Source organism: Trichoderma harzianum, assembly GCF_003025095.1.
Source record: "Trichoderma harzianum CBS 226.95 unplaced genomic scaffold M431scaffold_4, whole genome shotgun sequence".
NCBI classification, from domain to species: domain Eukaryota; kingdom Fungi; phylum Ascomycota; class Sordariomycetes; order Hypocreales; family Hypocreaceae; genus Trichoderma; species Trichoderma harzianum.
Genome location: NW_020209252.1, coordinates 561,470 through 582,698, shown reverse-complemented (window position 1 = coordinate 582,698; position 21,229 = coordinate 561,470). Strand labels below are relative to the sequence as shown.

At 51.2% G+C, this 21,229-nt stretch overlaps 11 protein-coding genes across 11 annotated transcripts; 5 read left to right on the top strand and 6 right to left on the bottom strand.

Annotated features, from left to right (window-relative positions):
- Positions 1–3,006: 3,006 nt before the first annotated feature.
- On the bottom strand, positions 3,007–4,084 carry M431DRAFT_375076 (hypothetical protein). Its single transcript, XM_024914678.1, has one exon. The coding sequence runs from the start codon at positions 3,749–3,751 to the stop codon at positions 3,191–3,193; it is 561 nt and encodes a 186-aa protein (XP_024776086.1). The 5' UTR covers positions 3,752–4,084; the 3' UTR covers positions 3,007–3,190.
- Positions 4,085–4,726: 642 nt separating this feature from the next.
- On the top strand, positions 4,727–6,304 carry M431DRAFT_80893 (hypothetical protein; the record flags this gene model as incomplete). The annotated part of the gene is made up of 3 exons (XM_024922987.1): positions 4,727–4,890; positions 4,957–5,184; positions 5,248–6,304. The coding sequence occupies 3 exons, from the start codon at positions 4,727–4,729 to the stop codon at positions 6,302–6,304; spliced, it is 1,449 nt and encodes a 482-aa protein (XP_024776085.1).
- Positions 6,305–7,190: 886 nt separating this feature from the next.
- On the bottom strand, positions 7,191–8,681 carry M431DRAFT_375072 (hypothetical protein). Its single transcript, XM_024914677.1, has one exon. It carries the CDS (start codon positions 8,519–8,521, stop codon positions 7,343–7,345), a length of 1,179 nt encoding a protein of 392 aa, XP_024776084.1. The 5' UTR covers positions 8,522–8,681; the 3' UTR covers positions 7,191–7,342.
- Positions 8,682–9,388: 707 nt separating this feature from the next.
- Positions 9,389–10,631, top strand: M431DRAFT_375065 (hypothetical protein). The gene is made up of 2 exons (XM_024914676.1): positions 9,389–9,664; positions 9,717–10,631. Exons 1-2 carry the CDS (start codon positions 9,642–9,644, stop codon positions 10,510–10,512), a joined length of 819 nt encoding a protein of 272 aa, XP_024776083.1. The 5' UTR covers positions 9,389–9,641; the 3' UTR covers positions 10,513–10,631.
- A 118-nt stretch (positions 10,632–10,749) lies between these two features.
- M431DRAFT_3575 (hypothetical protein) lies at positions 10,750–11,954 on the bottom strand (the record flags this gene model as incomplete). Its single annotated transcript, XM_024914527.1, has 4 exons — positions 10,750–11,030; positions 11,092–11,359; positions 11,437–11,829; positions 11,898–11,954. The coding sequence occupies 4 exons, from the start codon at positions 11,952–11,954 to the stop codon at positions 10,750–10,752; spliced, it is 999 nt and encodes a 332-aa protein (XP_024776082.1).
- A 914-nt stretch (positions 11,955–12,868) lies between these two features.
- M431DRAFT_3574 (hypothetical protein) lies at positions 12,869–13,227 on the top strand (the record flags this gene model as incomplete). The annotated part of the gene is made up of 3 exons (XM_024914524.1): positions 12,869–12,893; positions 12,960–13,018; positions 13,087–13,227. The coding sequence occupies 3 exons, from the start codon at positions 12,869–12,871 to the stop codon at positions 13,225–13,227; spliced, it is 225 nt and encodes a 74-aa protein (XP_024776081.1).
- Positions 13,228–13,411: 184 nt separating this feature from the next.
- Positions 13,412–14,171, bottom strand: M431DRAFT_518160 (hypothetical protein; the record flags this gene model as incomplete). Its single annotated transcript, XM_024920360.1, has 3 exons — positions 13,842–14,171; positions 13,670–13,782; positions 13,412–13,619 (listed from the first exon to the last, which is right to left on the bottom strand). The coding sequence occupies exons 1-3, from the start codon at positions 13,929–13,931 to the stop codon at positions 13,412–13,414; spliced, it is 411 nt and encodes a 136-aa protein (XP_024776080.1). The 5' UTR covers positions 13,932–14,171.
- A 23-nt stretch (positions 14,172–14,194) lies between these two features.
- M431DRAFT_518159 (hypothetical protein) lies at positions 14,195–16,195 on the bottom strand. Its single transcript, XM_024920359.1, has 4 exons — positions 16,016–16,195; positions 15,891–15,942; positions 15,182–15,837; positions 14,195–15,120 (listed from the first exon to the last, which is right to left on the bottom strand). Exons 1-4 carry the CDS (start codon positions 16,064–16,066, stop codon positions 14,278–14,280), a joined length of 1,602 nt encoding a protein of 533 aa, XP_024776079.1. The 5' UTR covers positions 16,067–16,195; the 3' UTR covers positions 14,195–14,277.
- Positions 16,196–16,348: 153 nt separating this feature from the next.
- Positions 16,349–18,191, top strand: M431DRAFT_138552 (hypothetical protein). Its single transcript, XM_024912581.1, has 4 exons — positions 16,349–16,550; positions 16,604–16,695; positions 16,760–16,874; positions 16,929–18,191. Exons 1-4 carry the CDS (start codon positions 16,548–16,550, stop codon positions 18,039–18,041), a joined length of 1,323 nt encoding a protein of 440 aa, XP_024776078.1. The 5' UTR covers positions 16,349–16,547; the 3' UTR covers positions 18,042–18,191.
- A 239-nt stretch (positions 18,192–18,430) lies between these two features.
- Positions 18,431–19,569, top strand: M431DRAFT_506150 (hypothetical protein). The gene has a single exon (XM_024918761.1). It carries the CDS (start codon positions 18,505–18,507, stop codon positions 19,441–19,443), a length of 939 nt encoding a protein of 312 aa, XP_024776077.1. The 5' UTR covers positions 18,431–18,504; the 3' UTR covers positions 19,444–19,569.
- A 38-nt stretch (positions 19,570–19,607) lies between these two features.
- Positions 19,608–20,967, bottom strand: M431DRAFT_506149 (hypothetical protein). Its single transcript, XM_024918760.1, has one exon. The coding sequence runs from the start codon at positions 20,700–20,702 to the stop codon at positions 20,034–20,036; it is 669 nt and encodes a 222-aa protein (XP_024776076.1). The 5' UTR covers positions 20,703–20,967; the 3' UTR covers positions 19,608–20,033.
- Positions 20,968–21,229: the final 262 nt, after the last annotated feature.

The window sequence follows — 21,229 nt, the reverse complement described above, 5'->3', positions numbered from 1 at the left end:
CACGTCGGATTGTCTGGAGCTTTCGTTGGCTGAATCTGAGTCGCGGTCTGGCTGCGAAGCCGGCTGTGGGTTGCCGCTGGCGTCCACGGCAGAAGAATGGCTGGTGGTCATATGCCGCAGGTGATTGCTGGGGCTGCAGACAAGCCCGCCCCAGAGAAGGTTGGAGAAGTCGGTAGGTGGATGTGTTCAGAGCGGCGTTGCTCACGACGCGCTAGTGGAGCGCGCCAGGTGTCTTCCAGTGGACGAAGGCCCTGAAAGGCCCTGCCGGCAGTGCAGCGGCGCAGTGGGTGGAGAGAGAAGGTCGGTGCAGAAGGTTGAAGATTACGGGCAGTCAAATGTTGAGCGCTGTGGTTTGTAGGGGTGGACGACGGGCGGCAGATTGGATGCCGAGGCCGCCACCGCGAAGCGTCGAGTGCTGATACGCTGCCGTTGTTGTCCTGTTGTGTTGCCGTCCGACTCTCCTGGAATTTTTTCTCTCCCTCGCGACGGTCCAATCAACAACGACTCGCCGCTTTAAAATCCCGACGGTGCCGCTTTGCTGCTACCTGTCCGAATACAGGTACGAGTACAGGACAGGACCTCGTTCTCGGCGAGTGGGCGGGTGTGGGCGGATGCGCAGTAGGGTTCGGTTCGCTGGATGCCTGCTCCGGTGTGCTGCTGTAGACCCAGCTTTTTGGCGGCGTCGACCGGGTTAGGCGTCTGGTGACTGGGCGACAGAGGGGATTCTATGCGTAGACGATGCGGTGCTGGTGGAGAGCGCCCTTGCGGCCCTGCAAAGAAGCTGCAGGAGCTTGCAGGAGACGGCTCTCGACTGCAGCGAAGCTTTGGATAAAGCTGGGCCGTCGCCTAGTTTGGTGTCTGCCTGCGCGCTGAACCAGGAACAGAATTTTGGTGCCTGGCGTTTGAGTATCGATACTTCCTGATCGTGAACTCCTGGGAGAATGGTCGTGATGGGCCTTGGGCATCAGCTGGCTGAATCAAGTAAGGCCCGTGTGCCGGGGTTGTGCGGCTGGGCAAGGTGGAAGATGCAGAGCGAAAACAAGATAAGACTGCTAGAAAATCGGTTGATGCAAGAGAAGCGGCTACGGTGAACACGAAGCCCAGAATGGGGGATTGGCTAAACGCTGCATGGACTGATTGCTTGCTTGACTTGACGTGGTGAATCAAAAAAAGGGGGTTGAAGGAAAGGGACAGACTGGTCAGGAGGGGTGCAAGAGGAAGAAGCGCAGAAGCGTGGGATCGCAGCCCAAGTTAATTAACGGGAGCTGCTCGTTCCTGAGCTAAGAGGGAGTCGAATGGCTACGGCGCAGGTACCTCATCTCCCTTTGGAGGTACTCGTACTCCCTACGCGTATTTTGGATGTTTGGGCTTTTTTTGGTTTTGATCCGCCGGCCGAGACTGCACATTTGTCGATGGATAAACGACTAGACAAGGGGAAGCGTCTATCAAAATGGGACAAAAAAGAAAAGACGAAATAGAGATGACGGGAATTCGTAGACTCGATAGATGGGATCCTGGCGAAAGATGCTTACTGTACGCCTTACGAGTGGACGGGCCCAGAGGATCCATGTTCAAGGTACATGTACAAGTGGTGTTGGGGCTGGTACCTGTCCCTTGCCACAAATACCCAAGCTCATCAAACTGCATTTCACAACATGGAATTGACTTTGGAACTATGAGTACTACCTTTGGTACTAAGGTATGCTCTCGCAGCCTCCAGCTTCCATTGGTGGTAAAAGTCAAGTTACTATGGACGGAGATGTTTACTAGAGGGAGGGTTGTTACATCGAGTGGTAGGCATGTAAGTCTGGTTTACACGTGCCTGTCTCGGATCCGAATTCGCAGATAGATGTAACTGTATACGAAGTGCTCCGTACCTAGATGACACGTTTTGACATGTGCCGGAATGCAGCAGGTCCCAATGCGCAGTGCATTGAGGTTGGGTCGGACTCGCCACATGCTGATGTGCCCTTGAGCGCGGCTACTGTAACACAGCACAGCACAGTACAGGGCATTGGATTGGATGTGATAGCACCAGGACTCGACTCGACTCGACTCGAATTGGTGACGGGAATCAAACGGGGCCAGGCCAGATTCCCTGCTCTCGACACCCATTGATAGTAAACCTGGAATTGTTCGGGGCCATTGTCGTTTTGGGGAGCTCTCAGCGCACTAATGCCACCACTGCCGCAGCTCGCAAGGAGTCTGGTTCAATGGAGCTCGTCGAGCTGCACAGCAGATGCAGCGTCGAAGTGCGCTAGCATTAGAGCCATGTCGGGCTAATTAGCGCATCCCCACCGCTGACACGGGAGCTTCCACAGCGCTTCCACAGGCATCCCGCTTCTGGCAGCTTCAAACAAGGTGAAACGCTGCGAAATCTCCACGGGCTCCATGCTTGTCCGGCCCGCCTCCACCAGGGCGTCCTGCAGCCATTTTCTGCATCACCAACCTGGCAGCTTTAGTTACCGTCCGATGCCTGTGCGGCCTGCGAGTTTCTGTCTCTTTCTCTGCTCTCTTCCCTGTCTGGGTCACGAGGGCTTGTGCGAGTAGCGCGGAAAGCCCTCCATGGGTATGTCAGTGCTGGTACATTACTTGCAGCAAGTCAAGACTGGAGTGTTGGGATTTGGCCAAGCTAGCGGGATGCTGGCCTGGATCCATCCATGGGTTCCTCCAAGTCCTCTTTGGGCCATCGGTACTTGTACTATTTGATGTCAGTGCTCCATTCGTACTGGTCCATACAGGTACCTTTTAGCCGTCGTTTTTTCTTTACCGAGCTCCAACCAAGCAGTCTGGTACTAGCAGCTATTGGTAGCTGCTGCTAGTCTCGAGGTATTGATGGATGCAATTTGCCTAGCAGTGCCACATGGGGTCCATTTCAAGTGACTGGCAAAAGATTGGGCGTCGACAAGAGCTCACTACGACGAACGATGCGACGCGTCGGCCCGCGCTACAAACAGGAGCTACTGTATTCGTCTGTGGCCGCTCTTCCATGTCCATACCTTTGGTCGTGCTGATATCACTGAAGGATGCAGATGCCCAATCAGTCCTGGCATACGGAGTTGACGTTCAGAAGTACCGTGCTGTACTTGCACAAGAGAGCTTCAATCTTATTATAGCACGCAGCTGTACGGAGTTACCCTTGCCTTATGATGCAATTACCTCATTCCCTTGTATTGATACGAAGCAAATATTACCACGCTGCACATACGAGCAGGTACAGTGCCTTGCCATGGGTTAGCAGGTACTTTGCAATCTCAAATACTTGGAGTGATCCATCCATGCAATTTGGAGATAGCCAAGGGACTGTACTGTACAGTACCAGACAGCATTTATCTGTCAGCTGTTGGGCATCAGCAATGATAACTGACACTGACTGAACGTGGCGTAGAGTCTGAAACCTCGCCCCAACACAGCTCTGGCCTTTGCACAATCTATCCAGAACAACCACAGCTGCAGTCACTCCTGTTCCGTACTCCGTGCTCGCTCTGCTCTGTGCGCTGCTCTGTACGAGTACGTAGGAGCATTGATCATTTGATGTTCCATCTCTTGCACAGTATTCCAGCTGGTTCTGGCTCTGCGGAGAGGAAATTGCGCGCCTCCGGTTGCCCTGGGATATGACACCAAGCAGCAAGGACCCTTGGGAATCGCGATGACAGCGAAAGAAATGATTCGTCACCTTTGCCCGGGGCCTGCATGGGCATGGGTTTGGGCTTGCCTGGTCGAATTGGCCCCGACAGCCTCTACAGTACATGCATATGGGCTAGCAGGGAACCTGGCAGCTCCCATGAGGGACCGCGGTCGAATCGACGGCTGCGAGTACGAAGACGTCAAGTGATATCATACCCGTACCAGTCCAAGCGTGCATATTTGCATTTTGCATTTGCCGGTGTGACGATGGATGGAGCGCTGAGGCCGTACAGGCTGACTGCAGCGCTACCAGTGGGTGGGAGAAGCTATCCCAAGCAATCAATCCCGTCAGCAACAAGAGGCAAACAAACATCGCCAGGTAGCCCTTCGGACTCGACGAGACCAGTTAGGGTTCAAGCACACTCTAGGCGGAGATGGACGGAGCACCTAATGCTACCTTCCTATGCACTAATTAATGTAAGCCTTGATCATCGGTTGATAGCATGCGTGAACCAATGCACGCCAAAAACTGCACCCGACACCAAAAAAAAAGGTTCGTTTCAAGTCGTTGCCCCCCCGGACAACACCAAACACGCAACGCAATTTCCCATCTCCACGCCTCCCACCAACTATGTTTTGGCGCCCTCAGGCTGCGAGAACCCCTGAGTCCGCGTGCGCCTCGGATCTTCAGCACCAACCCAGAGCAGCCCTACAGCACCGTCTGGCTCTGTGATTCTTGTCTCTTCCATACTTGCTTGTACTCGTGCTTGTCCTGACAGTTCCAAGTATCCACCACGCCATTCCCGACTGCTTGTTAATGGTGGCCGGCAGCTAGCGACTCTGCTGCCACTCAACTTGTTGTTATATCCCCCCCTCGTCCGTGGTGCACGCGACTTGACTTGACCGAGCTGAATAGCTGGCCCTGGGATCCAGTGAACCGACTCTCCTTCCAACGACAACCCCAAAGAGACAAGATTTGCTTCCCCTCTTAAGAGAGAGAGCACACGAGGAAATCCCCAGACGAGATTCTCTGCTTGAGCCCTCGCAAGAAAACTCTGCTTCTCTGTGCTTCTCTTTTTGCCTCTCTGCCTCGTTCGCCATGTCTGCCGAAGTCGAGAACCGCCCGCACTCGCCTGATGCGGCTCCGTCGCAAGCCATTGGTGCAAAGACCGAACCGTCCCGAGCCCTCTCGACGACTTCCACCATATCTCAAAGCTCCAGTAACGATGGCACCTCACGAGACTCGCTGGGCAGCGAGCTGTCGTCTCGCATGTCCTCTGCGTCGTCCCGTATGTCCACGGCGTCGTTCCGGTCCGACATCTCTGGAAGGTCGTCTTCCAGGACTCGGCGCCGAGGTTACATGCGCCCCCAGGGCACCGACTTTGCGGCCAGCGCCAAATCCCGGGAGAGCGTCATGAGTTTGGGCAGCATCGCGCATCTTCAATACTACTTTGCCCGGACAGGCCTTCTCGATGGCAAAGGCGGACAGCTGGCTCGTAAGAAGCAGCCGCGAGCGACGTTGGACCTGGCAGCCCTAGAGGGCACAGCTCCCATGATGTCGCCCACGCCCACGACTGCGGGCTTCGACATGGACCCCTCGTTTGTCTCTATGGGCAGTAGCCCAGATCTATCAGGACATGGGTTTATTACGGAAAATGCCGTCGAATCCCCCACCGGCATGGACGACATGGACGACTTCTACGACGGCTTCCTCGAGGAGGACCCGGATATGCTCCCACCCACAGCCAGCACCTACAACCACCGAGAAAAAGTGATTCCCAAGCCTCCCACGGTTGCGGAGCTGAAGACGGAGCTGGAGAGCGCCCTGCAAGATGCCCTCAAGGTTCTCAAGGAAGCCAAGGAGCGGAAGGAGGGATCATACAAGGCATCCAGCGATGCGCCTCGGTACCCCAACATGCCCGACGAAAATACCCAAAGTTGGTACGAGCTGCAGGGCATGAACATCCTCGACTTTGTGACGCTGGCCATCCGCGCCGCCAAAAACTACTACACTGCCCACGAGCTGCCTGACCGGCTGGATGCTATCAAGTCGGAAAAGCAGATCCGGACAGACCTTTTGAGCGTCATGGAGGTGCTGAAGCAGATGGCCACGAGGAACTTCAAGGGTGGCATGCGGGATGAAGAGATCGCCACCATGACGACCTGGATCGAAAGCGTGTTCGACATCCTCAAAAAGGAGGCCAACATCGAGGCATCAGAGCAGGCCGAGCGATCGAGCTGGGCGTGGATGAGGGGCGACTGGAAAGGCAAAGAGTTGGAGCGCGAGCGACAGTTTCTCATGTCCATGATTCCGGATGAAGAGCCGCTTCCCGAATGGACGCCAGCATCCAACGACGCCGATTTGCCAACGCCCTTTTTGGAGGCCATGCAGAACGGCCTCCTACTTGTGAGGCTGCACAACGCCGCAGTCAAGAAATCCAGGAGGCGATTCGGAGCGATCCCGACCTTCCACGTCAACACACAGAAACCGTACCGAAGCGCCGACAACCTCCGTTACTGGGCCAAGGCCGCTGAGCTGCGCTTTGAGTGCATGATTTCCATCGACCCCCTGGGCATCGTCTACAACAACGGCCCCCAAGTCTGGCTAGATTTTGAAGCGGCCATCCTCAAGTGGTGTGCCCATGTGAGGGAGGAAATCACAAACGAGTTGGTCTAAGCACCCTTAGTACTTGCTTTTTGTCTAATTCTGTTCCTGATTTTTTTTCTTCTTTTTTTTACACTTCTATTATTGTTTTAATACCTGTTTTAATACGTGCACCTGCTCATACACATATATTACTACAGCAGAAAGAAGGCCTTTTCGCTCCATGACGAATTCACGCTGCCATAAAAAAGACATTTGCCTGGAGTTTTTTTTTTCTTTTTTTCTTCTTTCTTAATACTTTTTTTTTTTCCAAGGACACCGCCATTTCTTTTTTGGCTCTACTTTTTTGGTCCCCTTCTTTTACTATTTCTCTCTTTTTGGATTGATATTGATTCTTTCAGGACATGCACACGCAACATACATCGAGGCGAAGAGGGGACCGGTTTTCTCTCTTACTGAGACAAAGATTGACGCTATATTACAAACAGGAACAACATTTTCCTTCTCTCTTTTCATCCTTTATCCTTAATTCCCTATTATATTCCCCCTTTTCACTCATCTTGTCACCCGCCATGCTTGCAGCATTGGCGAGGCGTTATCACTACATTTTTGTCTTTTTTACTTGACCCAAACAGAACGTCTTCCCTTCTCTGTGAATTATCAGTCAACATACACCCTTTTTTTCCTTTTATTTTTTGTCTTGGGTCGAGGGAGGAAAACAACAACAATAAGAGCAACAAGAAACAACAGAATGCTGTACAGTGGGATGGAAATTGAACAAGTGGTGCGACGCGCCTACTCAACTATATGTCAACATATATACCCCCCCGTGGCGCGAGCGCAGGCGCAGGCGCAGAGTGGATTTTTTCGATATGGTGGTGGATGGATAGGAGGTAGCTACTAAGAGAGAGATGAATAGATTGGCTATCACGGTGCGTGCTTGTGTGTGACTTGAACGTGATTGTAGACAAAGAGCGAGTTGACTTTTTTTTCCACTGATTTACTATTATAACCCAATATTACCCAGAAACTAAAACTAAAGTGATAAAATGCTATATACTCATACAGAACTCCTGAATGTCATTCACCAAATAAGCAATCTTGCTTCCTCTAAGCAATGTCCACCTTTCTCACTTCCATCCACTCCTTTTCCACCTTGGGCACCGTCACAATCAAAATTCCCTCCTCCATCTTCGCCGTGATGCCGAATCCATCGACATCAACATCCAGATCCGCCTCCTCCCCATCAGCCTTCTTCTCGGTCTCGCCCTCAGGAGGCAACTTCACCTCTCTCTCGAAAACACCGACTCTACGCTCCCGCACGCCCGTCAGGGTCTGAAGGAAGGCCTCGTCGCCGGGGCGGTGGACCACGCCCGCGATGCGGAGGGAGCGCGTCTGCGGGTTCCAAGTCACGCCGACGTCGTCCTTTTTCGCGCCAGGTAGGGCGGTGTGCAGGATGAATGCGTCGGGGGTGTTGAAGATGTCAATGGGAGGAGAGAAGGTGTTTTCGTCTTCCGTGTTGGTGTTGTTGCGGGTGCTGGGTTGAGCGTATTGCGCGGCTTGGTCGCGGATGTTGCGGAAGAAAGGGTGGCCCATGAAGCCGCGCATCATGCCGGGGAAGTCAAACGGAGGACCACCGGCGTTGGGACCTTCAAAGGGACCTCCTCTGCGCCATCCGCGACGGCCTCCGCGACGGCCTCCGCAGCCGTGGGCGTGAGCGTGGCCTCCACGACCTCGTCCATGACGTCCGCCTCGTCCGCCCTCGGTAGGATACGAAGGGGGAGGAACGGCGTTGTTGTCCTCGTCGTCGCTTCCCGAGGGCGTGACTTCCGCTGGGTCGGGGAATGGCTCGCCCTCCTGCATGGTCTCGGGGGAAGAAGACGCTTCATTGTTCTTTTCACGAGGGGCTTCGCCCTCGCGGGGAGCCTCTCGGTGGGGGAGATTCACGCCGGCATCGTGCGAGAAGGGATGTTCGTCGTAGCGAGGCGGGCCGTTGAAGTTGTTGTTGTTGAACCAGTAAGCCCAGACCGGGGGAGCTTGATCCCACCAGGGGCCGGGGCCGGCTCCGGGAGGTGGAGGCGGAGGTGGATGCGGCTGGTGAGGCTGGTGCGGAGGGTGTCCGCCGTGTGGTGGAGGAGGAGCTCCGAAGGGGAAGCCGGGGAAGCCGGGGAAAGGGCCTGGAGGGGAGGTGTTGTGATCGACGCCGTGGCCGGGGTCGCGGCGGTTGTTTGGGTTGGGGTTGTTGAGGGACTGCATGAAGTCCCAGAAGGGATGTTGCTGGGGAGGCATGATGATAGATGGTGATGGTTATCAACTATTAAGAGTTGTAGAAGAGTTGTTGATGAAAAGAAGAAATGGAGATGGAAAGTAAAAGTATGGAGTGTCACGATCACGTCTCTTTATAATCACATCATAGACCAACGTACGCGTAACCTTGATAGCATTTCACATGTCAACTTGCTCTAGGCAGTCGTTCAGCCAACTCATCGAACCGCATCGACACTCGACGAAGCGGCGAATTATGTGTACGTGTGTGTGAGCGCAAACAGTGCGAAACCTTGACAATTGGCAAGCAATCTTAAACTTAATTCATTTCCCAACAACAGCTACTAGCAAGGTAAGCAGTTTAGCTCTGGGATAGTTTTGGGGAAACAAGGCAAAAAAGATGGTGTGACGAGGAACCAGTTCGTCAGGCGTGGACACAAGACACGCGTTCGGTGTGCGTGGCGAAATTGGGCGGCGATTTTAACGGGTGAGGCTTCCGGGGGTTGGTCGGGTGGTCGGAGGTTGGAGGGGCCGATTGGGAACGTGCGGCTGAGCTGGTGCCTGAAAAGGGGAAATTGAAATTGAGATGTGAATGTTTTCTTGATATCTTGTGGAAGCTTATTACTCTGTAAATTGAATTGAAACTGCAGATATGACATGTGAAGCTGGGAGGTTGATTTCACTAGTACATATTATGGGTGGTCATCGTTGTAGTTAATGTAGGCTTACCTTGCTTACTTACAGCAGGCATATATTGCTACCTAAGACGACCGGGACCTTTGATACTACCCAGTAGAGTTGTTAGGTTTCCTATTACTTGGGTAGTGCCCGATCTGGCAGTAAGCAGTTTTAGTAGCCAGCTGAGCTGTATTACGATCCCTGCATACAGGTAAGAAACTCAGCGCTGTGCTACAATGTCATCAAATGAAATTGCTTCCGGGAATTTTATTTCTGCCGCCAACAAATAGGTATCAAGACCAGATGCTATTGTTCAAGTTGCGGGGTAATGTAGGCGGCAAACAGGCGGCTTCCATGGAGCAAGATTCTCAGGAAGCGCCTCCTCTATCGAGACCATGATACACCCATACTTTATATAGTAATGTAGGCTATATACACAACCATACAGACATCACATATACAAGCCATGAATTCCATACCCCCAGACGTGTGAGTTCAACCAATCCAGAACTGAATAGGATGTGCTAAAGATGACCCCTAGCATTGCATCTTCCGTTCCCTTCCGATTCCTCGTTGGGCCCAATGAGCGAGAATTCACCATACACTCTGCCCTCTTTACGTGCCAGTCTCCCGTCCTTGAGAGATTGGCAAACGGAAACTTTGCCGAAGCCACTGATAAATGTGTCAAATGGACATCTGTGGATGAGGACACTTTTATCAGATTTTGGCAATACACCTACACGGGGAAATACACCGCTGCTCCTCCAGTAACCGTTACAATTGAACCGAAACCCAAAGCCACTCCTGAACCAACACCACTACGCATACAACCACCGATGCCGGCTTTGTTCGATTCTTTGCCCCCTCCCAAGATTGTGACACCAGAAGAGCTAAAACGCAAGGCCCTGTGGAATGCATTTCTAAAACAGCGTTCCTCTGACCCTATGGCCATGTTCTACGCTCCTGGTTTCATCCGACTTACCGGTGCCACAAACAATCCCGTGAATGAAGATTATACAAATACCTTTCTCTCATATGCACGACTCTTTACTTTTGCAGAGTGTTACGGTATTACAGCGCTAATGACACGCTCTCTCATTGATCTACATGGGACATTGGAGAGATTTACGTTGCACAATGAGAGGGTCAATGATATAGTCGCGCTGGTAGATTACTGCTATGAGAATATGGCTCCGGAACCGCTCAGGGATCTAGTCACTCTGTACGCAGCCTGTAAAATTGACAAGTTATGGAAGAGTGAGAAATTCTGTGCGCTTGTGGAGGCGCATAGTGAACTATCGATGGCTTTGCTGGGATTGATGGTGAATGAGTTATAGACTAAAAACATTCATGCTATTATGCTCTTGTTATGTGCATTATTATGCTAGAAGTGGTCAATATGGAATATACAACGTGGAAATGAGATGATAGTTTCTATACTATCTGGGTTGCACTGAACAATAACGGTGAGTGTATATATCACTCCCTCCTTATGAACAAGGGTGTAATACCGATAAATCATAGAATGCAAATGACTGAATGGAGATGGTCCGCAGCAAACTCTTATCAGCACATCATTTACTCAATAGCCACTTGAGTCCCTCTTCCGCATCCCGTTTCTGCTTTGCACTAATCTTCAGATCCGGAAAGAATCCCCAAAACCCATGAGGCAAGCCGGGATAAATGTCCGTCTTAGTAGAAACTCCGTCATCCTTGAATACCTGCTCCATGACTAACGCGCAGTCTCGCACAGGATCCAGCCCGCACACTTGGAAATACGTCTTGGGAAGGCCCTTGTGGGTAGGGAAAGCCACGGGGAATACAAGCGGACTGTGTAAATCAGCCTGATTATTCTCTGCAACACAGATTAGTTGACCAATCTCTTTACAGGATGCCTTCCCTCCGTAGGAACTTACTCCAGATGAACCGCAACGACTCAAGAGAAAGCACTGGCGCATTGGCATTTTGCTCAAAGCTAATGAACCGATCTTTGTACTTCTCCGGCACCGTTTCATGATTCACGCCGCCTGGCATTGCTGCATAGATGCCAGTCAGCGGAGGACTCAGCTTGTCGTTCAAGCAGAGATGGGCTACAATAAACGCCATATCGCCACCTGAGCTTTCTCCTCCTACCAAGAACCCCTTTTCAGGATCGATACCCAACGACTCCAAATTTTGCGCTGTCTAATGGGTTTAAAAGAAAATTATCGTTAGCAAACTCACAATTACCCAACCATCTTAGGATCGGTGGTCTCACTCACCCATTTAGTAGCATCATAGGCATCTTCAATAGCAGAAGGAAAGACATGCTCAGGGGCATGCCTATAATTGACATTCACCGCAACACCCCCAAGCTTCGCAAACAGTGCACAAAGCCAAGTCTCCGTGTCCAGATCCCCCACAGCATACCCTCCGCCGTGGAAGACAACGAGTCCGGGCCGTCCCTCAGCCGACTCCTCTCTTGGCTTGTAAACGCGGATCTCGGTGGTACGGTTGTCTCGCACTGGGATGTGAATGTCCTCTTGGAGGTATGGAAGTGTGGCCGGGTCGACTTTGGGAGCTGCATCTTTCATGGACTGGATCATTTCCCGAACTTGAGGGATGTTGGTGTTTTCATCCCAAGCGGCTAAAATGGGTGACCCTGAGTTGAGGATCTGGTATGATGATAATTAATATTATCTTCTCTTCGTATCACATAGACAATACCATTGGGAAAACTTACCGGCTCAAACTCAGAATGAACATCGCTAAGAGCGCGAATCTCTTCAATCGTAAGCATTATGTCTAAATGCGTATTGTCTATAGTTGAATGTTGAAAGTGTCTAATACTAAGGCCAACTGGCAACTCTGAGCAACTACATCAGCGGTTATATATATTGACTTTGTTCCCTCTCAACTCTCAAGCCCGTCTCTCATTTGTGGAAAAGTGAATGCAATGCCGATTTACCAACAAGGGGGAAGACAAGACGGCTAATACGGGATGACAAGACGGCAATGAAACTGGACAAAAATATCTCAAGCCAGGCCTCCAAACCAGGCACGAAACCTCGCATCCTCATGGCCAATCTCGGCGATTCTCCCCCCCCTCTCACCTCCGTAAAAGTCGGCCATTATCCCCAAACGAGTGAAACCCGAGCGAGAATTCGGGTCCGAACGACGGTGCATCGATGCAGGGGTTCAGCGGCCGGGGTGGGGACCGGAATCTCCCGGCGAGCATACCGGAGTTAACGGCGGTGTTGCAACTGATCAGGTAGCTTCAGTTACTGGATTAAATCAAGTTTTAATGTTTGTCATGGTTTAGAAAGCATGGAGCTGTTGCACCCTGAGTGCCAGAAAAGGTTATTTGCGTTTTGGACCCTGGACGAGATATACGAGATAAACGACATACTCGATATACCTACCAGGAGAGCTTCATTCGGCAAGATGACCTAAGGTCCCTGAAGAAATACTTAGCTACATTGATGACGTCAGCGGAAATGTGCTCAAAATCACGAAGTTCCCACGCCCGCACGTGAGACTCCGGCACTATGATTGGCCAGTTCTGCTGCTTAGAAATGCACCAGCGAAACTGGCGTGACTATTCTCAATATCATCGCCATGGTCAAAAAATTAAAAGAAGCATGATTCAACGCAAGCATCTCTAAACCCCAATCGCCAATACACAGTTCCATTGCGCTACAAGAAACAAGCACCATGGATGCCAAGCCTGCCACTTTCTGTATGCCAATTGCCCCCAATTTCTCTGCAGGGCCGCAGCAACTAATCGTTCTTCTGATGTATATAGCCTTGGCCGCTGCGCCAGTTGCTTCTCCCGCAGCCTCCGCGAGCGCTTCCAAGCCCAAGGTCAGTTTGTCGCAAAACATACAAGATGCCCTATGCTTGTGCTTGTACTTGTGCTGACCATGGAATAGCCGTGCTGCGTATGCAAAGAGGAAAAGTCGAAGCGCGATGAGTGCATGCTCTTCTCAACGGCCAAGGATCCCGCTGCCGACTGCAGATCGCTCGTTGACCAATACAAGAGCTGCATGCAGGGCTTCGGGTTCACTGTTTAAATTTAAAGACTTTCATCCTGGCGCTATGCCTTTGTACATTACCACCATATAGACTACTCGGAAAAGTACGGCGCTCGATTATTCTCCATTCTAGATTAACGATCCCATCCCCTAACAATGCGAGGACCAATCATGAAGTGTACGGTGATGCAACTCTAGATGGTTGGTTGGGTGTGAGCTGGACTCAACTCCCATGCTGATGCGCAGCTACCTTTTCCAGAGCTATAGCTGCATCTTTTTCTCTTCCTGCGTAGCCAGCCATCGTCATGGCCTCTAGTTCTTCCACCCTTGCATCTGCCTTGGCCACCACATCAGCCATCTTGACTTCGATAGCCTCTCTGCGCTCCGTCAAGTCAATGATCTCCGTTAGGCATTGCAGCATCCTCTGTGTTCTATAAAATCGTTAGTCTATGCTTGCAGAACGGGTCAAGTGATTCATTACCGTCGACGTTGCAAGTCTTCAAGCCAGGCACTAGCCCTTGCCTGGATTTCCGCCAGGGCAGCACCGTATTTTTCACTCACAGCTCTGCTGCTCTCATCTCGATCTTTTTTGAGCTGCTTTATGTCAGAGTCTATATTTCATAGCTCGAAAGAGGGAATATAAATAGACAGACCTGGTAGATATGTTGGTGCACTTCCAACGCAGCGTCTCCTGGATCGGAAGAATCGTTGGAACGGGACCGAGTACTTCTTCTTCTAGCCATGATTGTCAACCATCCCTTTTGGAGAGAATGGGAATTCCTCTTGGTAAATAGAGTTGTAAACGATCTGCGAGATGAAGAAAGATTGCGTTAAATGAGATGGAGATGCAACTTTTGGTTTAACAAGAAAGACGTGCGCAGTAGAAATCTTAGGAAGGAGCCAAGTGCATTCGGCCCCAGGCATCAACTTGAAGCATCCGACAGGTACTTCGGATTTAGTACAGATAAAGTACCTTTCATCTTTAGAGAAACAAACAAACACAAGAGGCGAGCCAATATCAAGATTTGCTTCTTTTAAATTTAGATATTACATCATACAGCAATCCTATCATAAAGACTGCAATTTTCTCTACCTTGACAAAGCAATGTCGTCTATTCTCAAAATCATCTTCACCGTCTCAGCCGCCAGCTCAATGGCGCTTGTGCTGACCAAAAGGGGCTGCAAGACATTCTCCTTGGAGATGTTGGTGTTGACTCCTCCAGATTTGATGCTGACACCGGCGTTCTTCTCTCCCATCTCGTGTCGGTGTCTCAGGTCGGTAACAACCTTGATGCTGTTCAGACCGGCATTCTCGGCAAGGGTTGTAGGAATAACCTCCATAGCATCCGCAAAGGCCTTCCAGCAGATGGCCTCTGTGCCTGTCAGGCTGCGCGCCTGCTTGGACAGCTGAGCGGCAATCTCAATTTCAGGGGCACCACCACCGGCAATCAGGGCCTTCTTCTTCACCAGACATCGGAGAACGCAGAGGGCGTCGTGCAAACTTCGCTCGGCTTCCTCCAAGATGAGAGAGTTGGCACCACGAACAACAACGGTCACAGTCTTGCCGGTGGCCTTGGCTCCGGTGACCTTGACCATGCGTGATCCCGATGACTGAACCTCCTCCACAAGATCGGCTGAGCCCAGCTTATCCTCGGTGAACGAGTCGATGTCTGCAATGGGCTTGCAGCCAGTGGACTTGCAGATGAACTCAACTTCGTCTCGCTCGATGTCTTTGATGGCCATGATGCCGAGCTTGGCCAGGAAGTGTAGGGAAAGGTCGTTGACGGCATCGCGAAGAATGGACTTTTGGATCAATAGCACGTTGCACTTAGCCTTCTTGATCTTCTTGGCCATGTTCAAAAGATATAATCGCTCCTCCTTGACAATCTTGTCCATCTGGCGGTAATCGTTGACCTGGATCGTGTTTTCCATCTTTGCGGCAAGTTAGCACAAGTATACAAATTGAAGCTGTCAACTGATACTCAAGACTTACGTCAGGCTTGGGAGGACTGAGCTGGAACTGGATAAGACCAATACGGGCCTTCTCCATTCTAATGGGACCACCGGCGTTCTTCAGCACAGGTTGTGTAAGAACGAGGCCATCGACCAGCTCGCTGTCCTCAATTGTTCCTCCCACCCTCTTGATCATGCGGATGTTGTTGAGGTCCACATTCTCTGCAGTCTTAACATCGATGGTCTTGGTAATGGCATTGACAGCCATGGGGCCGAGAAGGTTCGAGTACTGAGACACAATCTTGGATGATAGAGAGGTGTTGGCAGCCTGGAGGAGGGAGGCGTTGTCGGTCAGGGAGATGGGCTGGGACATGTCGTGTAGGACTTCGACGGCGGCGGCGGACGCTCTCTGGAAGGACTCTGAAATGACGGAGGGGTGGATGCCTTTGGACAGCAGTCGGTCAGCGGCGCCGAGAAGGCTGCCGCAGATGACAACAACGGAGGTTGTGCCATCACCAGCCTCGACATCCTGGGCTCCTGACAGGTTAACCAGCATCTTTGCCGTAGGGTGCATGACGGACATGCTCTTGAGCATGGTGTTTCCGTCATTTGTAATAATCGTCTCCCCCTTTCCACTGCGGATCATCTTGTCCATGCCTCGAGGGCCGAGAGACGTTCGGATTGCATCGGCGACGGCTACATTTTTCATTAGCAGATCGAACCACCGTGTTTCGAATGAGGATACACACCTCTGGCAGCGACAATGTTGGACGAGCGCACCGCCATGGGCTTCTCCTTGTCCTGTGTCCATGGGTTAGCGGGGCAGCTCAGGAGCTCGAGAGGCGTGTTAGCTTTGGATTTTTTTTCTCCTTACCTTGAAGGCGACATTCTTGGACTCGCCGCCCGAAACAGCCGGTGCAGACATTCTGGAGACTTGTGTTTATCTCTTGGGGGATGCAAAGCCAATCTCCGAAAAGCCACGTTCACGGCGAGCTTTGTTGAGAAGCAAGTTCGCGGGTTCCTGGAGCCTGGTTGACATCCCACCTTGGCTGCCCTACTCCGCCATATTGGTAACGGAAATTTTGGAGTCGGCGCGAGAGATAATCCATGCTCCGGCGGTACATCCCCTGCCCGCCCGCTTCAATTGGCTGGCATTAGCTCAGCAGGGTCCGAGCGACGGGCTCCATGCGGCAAGCTCAAGGCAACTCCAGATTACGGAATGCTTCCATGACCTTCACAAGCTGCATCACCATCATACCAAACGCGCATCACGACCAGCGATTCTTCCTTCCCCGAACGGACCAAACGATTACTCTGGAAGAGCTCACAATCCCTCGAATATACTCTTTTATACGCCATAAACGCCTTAATTCTACGGACGTTGCGTCCAGTCCGCAGAGCCCATCATGGTAAGGCAACCTGTCTGGGCTAGATAAATACTGGCCATTACTAACTGCCATAGCCTTCTGCGACCGGTCAAAACTGGGAGAAATACACCAAGAAATTCGCCGACGATGAGATAGAGGAGAAGAAGATCACACCCCTCACCGATGAGTACGGGACGCCTCGTGTTGGAAGTGCCGTTTCGAAGCTGTTGGGGATGCTAACCCGAAGCCAGGGATATTCAAGTTCTCAAGACATACGGTGCGGCCCCATATGCATCGACCATCTCAAAGCTCGAGAAGCAAATCAAAGAGAAACAACAGAGCGTAGATGAGAAGATTGGCATCAAGGTATGAGTCAGCGCAACTGCGATGCATCTGCGGCTATCTAACGTGTTGATACAGGAGTCCGATACTGGTCTCGCACCGCCGCATCTATGGGATGTAGCCGCCGATCGACAGCGAATGTCTGAAGAGCAGCCTTTCCAGGTGGCACGTTGCACAAAGATCATTGCGGACGATAAGGGCGACGAGTCGAAGAGCAAGTATATCATCAACGTCAAGCAGATTGCCAAGTTTGTCGTCCAGCTTGGCGACCGAGTCAGCCCTACGGATATCGAGGAGGGCATGCGAGTTGGTGTCGACCGCAACAAATACCAGATCATGCTTCCGCTGCCACCCAAGATCGATGCCAGCGTTACCATGATGACGGTCGAGGAGAAGCCAGACGTTACGTACGGTGATGTTGGTGGCTGCAAAGAGCAGGTTGAGAAGCTGCGAGAGGTTGTCGAGATGCCCCTGCTCTCTCCAGAGAGGTTCTCAAACCTCGGTATCGATCCCCCCAAGGGCGCATTGCTCTACGGCCCTCCCGGAACCGGAAAGACGCTTTGTGCCAGAGCTGTTGCAAACAGAACAGATGCCACCTTTATCCGAGTCATTGGTAGCGAGCTTGTTCAAAAGTACGTCGGCGAGGGTGCTAGAATGGTTCGAGAGCTGTTCGAGATGGCCCGGACAAAGAAGGCATGCATCATCTTCTTTGACGAAATTGATGCCGTCGGTGGTGCTCGATTTGACGATGGTGCCGGTGGTGACAACGAGGTCCAGCGAACCATGCTGGAGCTCATTACTCAGCTGGACGGCTTCAACGCCCGAGGAAACATCAAAGTCATGTTCGCCACCAACAGACCGTCCACATTAGATCCCGCCCTGATGCGACCTGGACGTATCGACCGCAAGATTGAATTCTCGCTGCCCGACCTCGAGGGCCGTGCCAACATCCTCCGAATCCACGCCAAGAGCATGTCAGTTGAGCGAGACATCCGATGGGAGCTCATCTCCCGTCTCTGCCCCAACGCTACCGGTGCCGAATTGAGGAGTGTGTGCACCGAAGCAGGCATGTTTGCCATCCGAGCCCGGAGAAAGGTTGCCTCGGAGAAGGATTTCTTGGACGCGGTGGACAAGGTCATCAAAGGCAATCTCAAGTTCAACTCAACAGCGACGTACATGCAATACAACTAAATAGTCTTCTTAATGTTATTGGTATATGAATAAATACCGGCAAACCAGGGGACGTCCCCAAACATCTTGCGCCCCAAGGGGAATAGAAATTGGCGTTTACGAGCAGTTGGCATGTTGAGTCTATAAAATAAGAATCATATAAATCCTCCCATGCTTTAAGTTCTTCGCAATCAAGTGCCAAGATTGATGATTTTTAGGTGTATCTATGTCGTATATGAAGCTCAACTTGCACATGCATCCATCTAGAAACTCTGACCAATCTACGGAGTAGTATTGGACCTTGAGTGGCGTAGTCTATCCCATTGGCTGCCGGTGACATGCCTGATGCAAGCCGAATCAAGCCTCGATATAAGCCACATAAACGGCCATCCTATTTTTGACCTCATAGAGCGTAATGTATCTAACCTACCAAGCTATTTTCGCATACTAAACGTGTCTTCCTTCACGAATTATTGCTACAACAATGCCCGGAAGAAAAGAGGCCGAATTCGTAACCACGCTGGCAGGGGTTGCCCAAATTGTCGACTTTGTAGATCGTCAAGACACCTGGAAGAGAGTCATTGAGCCTCCATTGTACATCGACCTCGAAGGCGAACAACTCGGTAGGAATGGGAGTGTCTCTCTGATGACCGTGCTCGTCTATCCCGGCGAAAGACTTGAGCATATCTTTGTTATCGACATTTATACATTGGGAAACACAGCATTTAAAGTCGTCGGCGAGCGAGGCAAGAGTTTAAAGAATATACTTGAAGCACCAGAGATATCAAAAGTATTCTTCGATGTCCGAAGGGATTCGGAGGCGCTCTTCGCCCATTACGGGGTGAATCTCCGAGGAGTCTGGGACTTGCAACTCATGGACAGCGCTGCTCGGCCGAGAACAGAGCAACGGAGGTTACTTTCCGGGCTAGCCAAGTGTATGCAATTCGTACCCTTGACCAATGCGCAAAAAGGCGAATGGACTCTTTGCAAAGAGCGAGGAGACCGTGTATGGAACCCGGACAAGGGCGGCTCATACAGCGCTTTCAACAAGAGACCGCTGCCTGCCGAGATACTACGGTACTGCGCGGGAGATGTGGCATATTTACCTGCCATGTACAAGAAATACGCCTCCAAAAGTACTCGATGGCGGAACTTCGTGTTTGAGGCGTCGCAGAAGCGAGTTGTTGAATCGCAGGGGACGGGGGTGCAGCCTGAGGGTAAGGAGAGGGCGTTGAGCCCTTGGACGGAGGAGGAACATAAGATGCTTGATTCGTGGACGGAGGTGAATCCAAGGAGGAGCTACTTTTCGCAATCGCGGGAAGATGACTTGTATGAGCAATCGCTGGAAGATTACTTGAATGAGCAATCGCGGGAGGATGACTTGTATGAGACATGGCTTACCGGTCAAGATAACGATGCTTAGTATTGGACTAAACAAGACTTCAATTAGGGTGTCTATGTTATGATACTGAGACAAGGTCATGGAAGTGTGTTAAGTAAACATGAAATGTATGCAGCCTCGCATTTAGAGGGAAAGCAGAAGCGAGTGTGAGAATCCATGTAGTGATGAGAAATCTCGGTATGAGTCTCTGAAGAACGTTATGCATATCAATATTATCCAATCAATCTAGTAGCAGCTAATTCATCCTCTTGTATTGATATCTTAGTAGAGAATTTCAACAAAGTCCATACCCATCTCGTCATTCTTCAATGACAGTCCTAAATGCAATCGCGTACTTGATGCCCCATCCACGGCCAAAAATGGTATAAAATGAAAAGCAAATGCCAATTATATAAAAGAAGAAGAAGAATTAATTATGAAAGCCCAGCCCATGTGATGCCCTCCCTACCAATACAATATATACCCTGGTAACTAACAAGTTACCTTCCCATTCCCTACTCCCAATTGCAAAGAAACAGTGCGCTATGTAGTAATCGAAATCGTCATCAGTCATGAACGGAAGATGTCGGCCTCTTGTTTGTGTTCTTGAATGGTCCTGCTGCTCTTTGGTATCACGCGGTGTATGTGTCGGATAGACATCCTAGACAGACAACCTCGCCCTGGGCACCCTTCTCAACACAACAGCGACTGCAAATCATCGCATGATGGGTACTGCTGTCCGGCACGCCCCGTCGTCCATTAGAGTCGGCATCCATATAATCCTTCCGCGTGTTGGTGTCTGATATTGGAGGTGTCATGTCATCGTCGACATCGTCCATGTGAAGGGATCGCGAAAGAACATCCTCATCTTCCAAGACTAGCTCTCTATTGAAGTTCTGGCCCTGGCACTCGCGCATGCAGACAAAGCACGTCTGTTCTTGACAAGATTGACACTTGGCAAAAGAATCGAGGTCGGATTTCTTGGTGGGCCTGCGGTGGCAAACATGGCACGGCATCAGAACCAAGCCGCTAATTTTGACAGGTGCCTTGCCGTGCGCCAGTTCACGAGAAGTGGTCCGTCGATGCGAAGAGAATGTATGAGCATTGTCGTCGTCGTGGATCGGTCTGAATCGTTTTGTTGGGGGCAGCGTCTTGCGTGTTGAGATGGTATCGGCGCCCTCTGGAGCCGCGTGCTGGTTCAATACATGGATGGCGGAATGCGATAATCTGAACGTTTCGGTTCCGTCGTGATCCCACTTGCGCTTCGTCGCACGATGGACATCGTCGCCGACATAGGGCATGGTCGGATGAGAATTGAGCGTGTTGCTGGCGATGGTCTGGCAGGCGCAAGGGAGCGAAAGATAGCTCAGGTAATGATGGACGAAAGATGTAGAGCTCGACGCTTGGAGAACGCAACAAGCAGCGCGAGGCGAGAGAAAAAACGAAGGACTGGACGATTGAGAATGACGAATTTATCGCCGTCTCGTCGTAGAGGACAAGAGAGAAGAAAAGACGAAAAAGGCCGAGGTGGAAGGAAAGGAATGTCAGAAACAAGGTGCGATTTTTTTTCTTGGATGGCATGGACCTGATGATCCGGCTTAATCACCGGGTGAATTACGATTCAGCTGCGTTGTGACGAGTTGGGGCGATTCTATTGGAGGTTGGCGCGGTGGCCCTGCCGGCTTGGCTACCTGTAATATGGATGTACCTCTAGTCAGCCAAGGGTAGGATTTCTCACTGCATATATCGTGAAGAGTATTATGAATATTCGTAATATTTCATATGAGGTGAGACATATTATTTTCAGAGCTTTGTTTCCATGATAAAC